This window comes from Melozone crissalis, unplaced genomic scaffold, assembly GCF_028551555.1.
Source record: "Melozone crissalis strain CALT ecotype California unplaced genomic scaffold, PUWL_Pcris_2 ptg000029l_1, whole genome shotgun sequence".
In the NCBI taxonomy this organism is placed as follows: Eukaryota; Metazoa; Chordata; class Aves; order Passeriformes; family Passerellidae; genus Melozone; species Melozone crissalis.
Genome location: NW_026535807.1, coordinates 3,373,855 through 3,381,839, shown reverse-complemented (window position 1 = coordinate 3,381,839; position 7,985 = coordinate 3,373,855). Strand labels below are relative to the sequence as shown.

The 7,985-nt window shown below is 44.0% G+C and overlaps 1 protein-coding gene across 1 annotated transcript in view; it reads right to left on the bottom strand.

Moving 5' to 3' along the window:
* Window positions 1–210: 210 nt before the first annotated feature.
* Window positions 211–7,985, bottom strand: part of PDZRN3 (PDZ domain containing ring finger 3) — a 131,187-nt gene continuing 123,412 nt past the window's right edge. The window contains exons 6-10 of the mRNA XM_054280882.1: window positions 5,973–6,071; window positions 5,359–5,421; window positions 4,693–4,794; window positions 3,505–3,621; window positions 211–2,603 (exon numbers count right to left, since the gene is read on the bottom strand). Coding sequence (XP_054136857.1) covers window positions 1,062–2,603; window positions 3,505–3,621; window positions 4,693–4,794; window positions 5,359–5,421; window positions 5,973–6,071 — 1,923 coding nt within the window. The 3' untranslated portion in view covers window positions 211–1,061. The remainder of the gene's footprint in view (window positions 2,604–3,504; window positions 3,622–4,692; window positions 4,795–5,358; window positions 5,422–5,972; window positions 6,072–7,985) is intronic.

Below are 7,985 nucleotides of genomic sequence, written 5' to 3'. Positions count from 1 at the left end.
TGTCTTCCCTCAAGAAAACCCCAATCCAAATTCCCCCCCAAAGTCAGGATGCCAAATATTCCCTCAGGTTTGGCTCCAGTGGCTGTCCAGGCATTTCTGCAGCATGGGAGCTACACTCGATAAAATTATATTCTAGGTGGTGAAACCAGAAGGGAATAAAAAGAATTTAAAGTAGTTTGAAATATAAAACAATAATTTATTTTACTTCATTTTACTTGTTAACGTTTGTAGCTAATGATGATTTCATGAAACTGCTTTTATAATTCAATACATTCAAATCTATAAAGCAAACAGTTACTACCATGGGCTTTTCAAATTCCACAAACTGTCTTATATAAACAAATTAGCTGTACATGCACGTTTCTTCAATAGGTTGCAACATTTGCAAACATGCTTTAAAGTCCTTTAAAGCTGCATAATAGTGTACTTTGCCTCAGGCTTTTCAGATGAAACCTCTATATTTCTTTCAGAAACCTTAAAGAGAAAAATGTTTAAATGTTGAGCATAACTCTAAAAACTGCTGTTTGATAAATGTTAAATATTACAAGAGAATGATTCTAATTCTGAGTTTAAACCTTGAGCTAAGTATTGATAAACAGCACTCTGTGTAGAAGTGAACAACAGCAAAATAATATCACAAAATATGGTTTCACAAACAAAAATACATATGTGCAGTTGCTCTTGTGGGTTTCTTGCTTTTTTTTTTTTTAGGTAAAGAAAAGCACGGGTACCTTTTAATATGAATATAGTTTAAGCAAATTACCTGTGTAAGTATGGTTAATACATTTCTGATATTTAAACACTTCATGTAAAAGGTAACAAGTAAAAAAGTACAATCAGTACTCCAAAAAGCACTGCTAATATTGCCTTTGAAGGAGACGGGCAAGCTTCCTCCCCACTGCAGAATGGAGATCCTGGCACCCACGGCTGTAGAGTTCAGTATTTGAACCATAAACTCAGTGACTGTATCTTATATACAAAAATCTTGCCACATTGAACGAGGCATGGATTCCTACCCCACTGGTAGTGTTTTATGTACATAATTTAGCCCTGGGGATGGATTATACAGTAGTCACTGACAGGAAGGAATTGTACACCCGCGTGCCGTCCGGTGACTTTGTTCCGTGGGTTAGCAGTTCTTGGATCGTCATCCAATTGTCAAATATTTTTTTATTTCTCTTCTTCATCATTTTTTTGTGGCTCAGTTCAATGATGTTCATCTCCTTCTTCTCCTCTGCACCTTGCTGCTCCTTCAAGCACTCTAACCTGCTCTGCATCATGAACTCCCGCCGCCTCCTCTGCTCCTTGGCTTTCACCAGGTGCTGCTTCCTCTCCTCCTTGCTCCAGTACCGGCCCATCTTCATCTCACTGATGGCATCGTCATCCGTGGTCATCCCACTGCGCTCCTCCTTGATCTTTATGGCCCGTTCCCTCAGCAGCCTGTCCCTCACCGGCCTCTTGGTGATGTAGCGCGTCCCGTCGCTCCTGACCTTGACCTTCCACTCCATCCTGGGCTCGCTCTGCCCCGAGGCCAAGTCCTTGCACATACTCACCAGGCTCATCTGGCTCTGGGCGTACTCCACGGCGGATTTCTGCTGGATCAGCTGCATGTAGCTCTGGTAGTGCTGGGCGTGGGCAGGGATGTGAGCGTGTTTGTAGGGAGAGTGGTGGTAGGGGGTCATGTAGGGCTTCTGGCCGTGAGTGGGGCTTTTGCTGCCGTCGCTGCCTTTCCTCTCCTTGCTCTCCAGCTGCTTGCCAGGGTCAGGCTCTTTAGCGGAGGCGTGGCACTTCCCAGCGCTGGATTCGTGGCTCTCTGAGCCAGCAAACAAATTCTTTGGGGAGACATTATAGGCCACTGCCCCCTCGTTGCCTTGGCAGCCGACGCCTTCGGCGGTTCTGCGCAGGGAATTGTCGGGGGAGATCTCCAGCGTCAGCGGCGTGCTCCGGCAGCTCTCGCCCGTGTTGTAGGCACTGGAGCTGTCCTTGTCAGACTTCTCAGGCAGCTCGGTGATGTCCGAGAGCTCGTGCCTGCGCACGTCAATGCTGGTGTTGTAGTTTCTGAAGCCGCTGTTGTGCAGCATCCAGGGCTCCCGGTACTGCTCCTTCAGCTGCTGCATCTTGTGGGCCCGCACGATGTTCAGGCACTCCAGCTCGATGTTGCGCAGCTCCTCGTTGAGCATCTCCAGCTCTCTGTCCACGCTCTCTTGGTCGCTTTTGCTCATCTCCAGGGTGCTGTTATGGTAGTACAGGCTGTAGGGGTTGGCAGACTTCACCTGGCACTTGAGCTCCAGCAGCTCCCGGAACCGCTCGCACTCGTCCACGGGGATGCCGAGGAAGTCGACGTCGGTGCAGTCAGCTGAGATGAACGACTCGTTGCTGAACTGCATGTCCCCGCTCCCCAGCGTGTCGTGGCTGTAGGTCAGCTTCTTCTGGCTCCCCAAGGTGTTGGAGGAGGTGGTGTGATCGTCCCCATTGTTCTCCTGCTCGGAGCTCTCGTCGTTGCGCGTGCTGTCGTCCGTGCGCCCCACGCCGCTGTCCTTCTCGTGCTGGTTGGACAAAATCGTGGCTGTGTCTGTGGTGCCTCCGTCCTCCTCGTGCTTCTTCTAACAGAAACAGCAGGACACAAAGAAAAATTACTACAAGCACGTGAAACACTTCAAGGTGTTTATTTTAAATAGTTCTCCTAATCCGTCATTTTTTACACTTTGTGTGTTCTGTATGGAAAGAGTATTATTGAGAACTCAGAGAAAAGGTGACCAAGCCCTCAGCCTGCTGTGGACGTCCTTTTCAGAAGAACCTGAGGACTGAGTTTCATCTATACAGCAACAGTGGTAGAAGTCACATTTTCAAATGTTTCTGCTCCCGCTTAGGTGCACAACGATATCTACTTTTCCTGTAGTGCCTGAGTGAGAGCATGACTCCTCACAACATGGGGATGGCACAGAGGATGCAGAGTTCTAGAAAACTTTAGGAAAAAAAGTCTAGGCAAAAACTGAGAAACTGCTTTAATCATAGCAAAATAATGGAGAACATAAGCCCTGCATAAAATTTGTAATGGCCCTGTATAAAATTTGTAATGTAAAAACTTTTTCTTTGCCTTTTCCCCTTGTATAGATCTTACTTCAGTCATTTGCCTGAGTTGTCCATTTTGGATTCCAGGTTTTGGGAGGCCGTTTCCAGTCTGTGCATACACATCAAATAGGAGATTCTGTAAATCAGCTCTCTGCCTGCCCTACCCACCACACACCCAGTATTCCTCTCAGTGACCACAGTGTTAAGGGATTTCCATGAATTGTGGTCTTGTTGTTGTAAGGGGCAAAGCACAAAAGGTACTATTTTAAAACATCTCGCTGTGGACAGCCATGTAATATCTTGATTTTACAGAAAGTCCTTTTGCCTTGATCTCGGTGTCACTTGAGACACCAAGTGTATTCAGCCAAGCTCAATATTGAATATTGAGTGCAGTGGGAAGTTTGACAGCCCTGCACACCAGAAGGGCAGTACCTGCTGAAGCATGCTGGCAGTAAATTGCATTGCCTGGTGGTGCTGTTCCTCTAACATGTCCATGTGCAAGTCATCCAGAAAATCATTTCTGTCATCATCCATCCATCCTTCATCCAGCTGTGTGAAAAGGGAGGGAAAAAACAAACCAATCATTGCCAAAAGAATGAAGACTGACATAAATTACTGCTTGTCTTTGTGGACAGTGGTTGGGAAATCTCAGGAGATTCCTTTCTGTGACAGGGCTGCCTGTCTTGGGAAGGAGCCTGTCCTTGTGCTAAGTGTGGGCATCGACTGTGCTACCTCCTGCCACAGCTGCCTCCATCTCCAAGAGCAGGGTTTTATCTTCAGCAGCCCTCTACATATGAAAAAACTCAGTCTTTTGATCCGTGGAAATACTTGCAAGAGTTGGGGTAGTTTTGGTTTGTGCACAACTTGATTAAATTGTATAAAAACACTCCAGAGCCGAAAGCTCGGACACGCCTCTTGTGAGGCAGCATCAGAGTCCAGAAGGAAAATCTGGCTGGGGTCTGTAGCCAGATTTTTACTCCCATTTTTACTCCCATTCCCAATTATCCCCATGGGAAAGATCAGAAACATCCAGGCTAAGAGGACAGTGATGATCTGTCCAGGTGCACTGGCAAGGGCTGCTCTCCCAGCACCAGGAGCAGAGACAGATCAAACAATGCTGCTCCCGGCTGTTTGTTCTACACCTTTGTTGTGCTAATCCCTGCTCTACAAAGGGATCTGCTTCAACCTTTTATTGCAGCTCAGGAGGCTTCTTGACAGTATTCAAGTACTTTGAGAGACTGTGTATGAAGAGCTAAATAATAGGTGTTTTAATGAATGAATAATCAATAGTTATAGGAATTAGAGTTCAGCATGTTCTTCAAAACTGTGGCTCAAACCCATTCATAATACCTTGCACTGATGTTTGTAATAGCATTGCAGCACAAATAAATCACCAGTGTCTTAGAAATTGAATTTTAATATAAAATATATATGTAAGTATCATGACTGCTGAATTCCATCATTTTAGACTATATATATATGTGCAGTCAAAGTGTAGAATATGGTTTTAGGTAGATCTGGTAGATTTAAACGGGTTAAACAATTTGAAAGAATTGCCTTCTACAAAACAGCAACTGTTTTAATTAAGACTCAGGTGAGGGTTTTTTGTTGCTACCGTACCTGAATTTCTGGTCTTGCCACAAGTAAGGAGATATTCTTGCTCTCCTCACTGGAGAGAAGAGCCACAGCTTCCTCTCGGTTCTGCACCTCGATGCCATTGATCTTTAGAGAAAAAACACCACCATGAAGGGTTTCCACAGGGACCCCTGGGTGCTGCTCTGCCCAGCTCCATGGAATGCTTGGCTGGATGGATCCACACACACATCCCCAGCCTTGGGCAGAGAATGCTGGGCAGTGTGGTGGTTTGGACATGTGATGGTGTTCCACCCCCCTGCATGCAGAGCCTTGTTAGGAGGGCAGGAAATGGAGTTCTGGGGCTTAGGACACTGGAATTTTGGGGTTTAGGACACTTGGAGCACTTCCCAAGGAGGAAGGCAGGAAGTGGAGTTCTACGGTTTAGGACATTGAAGTTCTGGGGTTTAGGACACTGGAGTTCTGGGGTTTAGGACACTTGGAATTCTGGGGTTTAGGACACTGGAATTCTGGGGTTTAAGACACCTGGAGCACTTCCCAAGGAGGAAGGCAGGAAGTGGAGTTCTGGGGTTTAGGACACTGGAATTCTGGCATTTAGACACTCGAATTCTGGGGTTTACGACACTGGAGTTCTGGTGTTTAGGACACTGGAATTCTGGGGTTTAGGACACCTGGAGCACTTCCCACAGGTACCTGGATGATGCGATCCCCTTCCCGCAGCCGCCCGTCCTTCGCCGCGATGCTGTTGGGATCAATCTGCAAAATAAGAGAATTCTCAGTGCTCTGCAGGTTTGGGAGCTCACTATTCACTTCTCCTTATTTCCTGCGTGGTGAATTTCAATGGAAGGGTTTAGATTTAATTATGGGTTTCTTTCCCCAAATTGGTGCAATTAATTTGAAATGGCTCTGCACGGTGAAAAAATGTTCCTGTATAAAATGCTACTTTTTTCATGGAAAGGGACAAGGAGAGAGAAATGGGCCCCAGATGTTTGCAAATAGAAGTGTGTGGGGTTTTATACAATTTATATTGTTTAAGGAATAATCAAGAATAAAAATTAAAGGGGGAATACATGAAAATACTCTGAAGGCATCATTTGAAATAGAACATTGTTAATATAATGAAATTTGACTTCAGTGGGAGCAGGACTGCACTCAGTTTGGAGAAAAGGAAAATAATTAGATTTCTTCCAATTACTGCATTTTGGCTGTTGATCCAACATGGTACAAACAGAGGATAAATGTCTTAACTGCCCAACAATGCAGCTGGAAAGACAAATGATATCTTATGGAAGGCAGCTCAATCTTACCTCACTCACATAAATACCCATGTCATCTTCATCATCTGTTCTGTAACAGACAGTGAGGCCAAGCTTGTCCTGGCTGTTCACTCTGTGTAAATCCACTTCCTGAGGTTAAAAAAAAAAAAAAAAAGGAAAATATATTGTCAGTGAGACACTGGTGACTGATGGAAGCAATTTTTCAAATGCAATGAAAATATTTTGCTTAAGTGATATAGTGGATGTCTTTTGATTTCACTTGTAGACGAGGTTAACTTACTGAGCAAAATGTGATTATATGCAGACAATCAATACCTGGGACATTTTTGACCCTTCAATCAATAGGAAGTCATTTTGAAAATAGACCTTTTATTGATCTTAAGGAAGAAAAATTACCTATATTTCATGTCGTGCTAAGACTTCAAAGGCTAAAATACTTATAAAGTATGATTTCAATATTTGTCACAGCTGATACATATTTCCTCATAAGCAGGGTAATTCTCTGGCTTTTCAGAAAAAAACCTAATACTCTATTACTTTAAATTGTATAATTTTCATGAAGTCATCTAATAAATTCCTCAAAAGTGTGACTGAAGATCAATATATTGTCAGCAAAGCATTTGGTATTGGTAATAGAAACATAATAAGCATTTCAGTATCTTGCAAGTGTTTGCTTTCAGCAGGTCACGGTGGACTTGTTAATCTCAGAGACATTTAACCCATCTTAAAAATGTATGTTCTTCCTCTATGCTTTTTATTTCCACGAGGAATTCCTGAGGGTTATTTTTTGTTCTGTGTTTGACACTGGTTGGTAGGAAGGGCTGTAAAATCCATGGAGATAGCCCCAGGCTGGGGGATGTTCCTGGCTTGGTGACCATCCCTGTGGCGTTTTTCAGTCCTGCCTTTTTCCCTCTGAGGGATATCCTGGCGGTTTAAGGTGTTTAACCAACTGATTGTGGCTGCTGGGCTGGTCCTGAGGATGCTGCCTGGGCAGGAAGGGTTTGCTGCACAGACAGAGGTGTGGAAACACCTGGAATTGTGTTTTTACCTCCTCAGGTGAGGGGAGTGAGCGAGGCTGGGCAAGGTCCTGCCCATCCCCAGGCCAGGCAGGTCTGGGCTGTGCTGAAAGGGAAAAGTGGGAGCAGCAAAGGGACACAAAGGGACCCCAGAGCTGTCCCTCTGTTTGTGCTGGACCTGCCATTCCAGAGGAAAACTCCTGACAACGCAGCTCCTTCTTCCTGGCATCTCTGTTGCCGTGCCATTTGGAAGGGGCAAGACAATAAAACAAGCTGATATGAATAATTTATTGGTGTGTCTGGCTGACAGCTGCCAAGATCAGCAATCTCGTGTTATTTACTTGTCAACATGTGTAATTTCTTTTTTTTTCCCCCCTAAAGAAGCGTAGCTGTAAATGTCAGTGACATTTCAGCTGGTATTTAAGTGGTTTCAATCAATAGTATCCATGGTGAACTGCTGTGCTTTTTTTCCCCCCTCTTTTGTTACTTAAAGGTTTGAACACAATGCTTTAATAGTGGGGTTTTCTTCTCATTTCTAAAGCTTTGGAGCTTTCTAGAGAGGAGATGGAGATTCTTCAGAGGAGAGATGAGACAAAGTGGATTCTGTTCTGATCTCAGCTGATCCTCCAGAAAGGCCAGGCAGTCAATGGGTTTATCCTGCATTTACCCTTGGAGTGAACTGGAGTGAGGTGGGAATTTGTGGATTGAGCCTATTTCAGGCCCAGAACAATTCCCATATTCCCTGCACACTTTAACAAAAAAGTTTCATTATCTTCAGGAATACTTTTATACTGATTTGAAAACGTGGCAAGAAATTTCCAGTGGGGCTCATTCTACTGCTTGCCATACTGGCATTGAAAAAAAAAAATCATATATATATATATATATATAAAACATATACTATATTATATAAATATTTATAAATATAAACAAATATATAAGGCTAAAACCCCACCACAAAACCAAACAGACCTATATGGTGACTTTGGCCATTGATTAAATAGATCCTGACTTACTACAAACACTT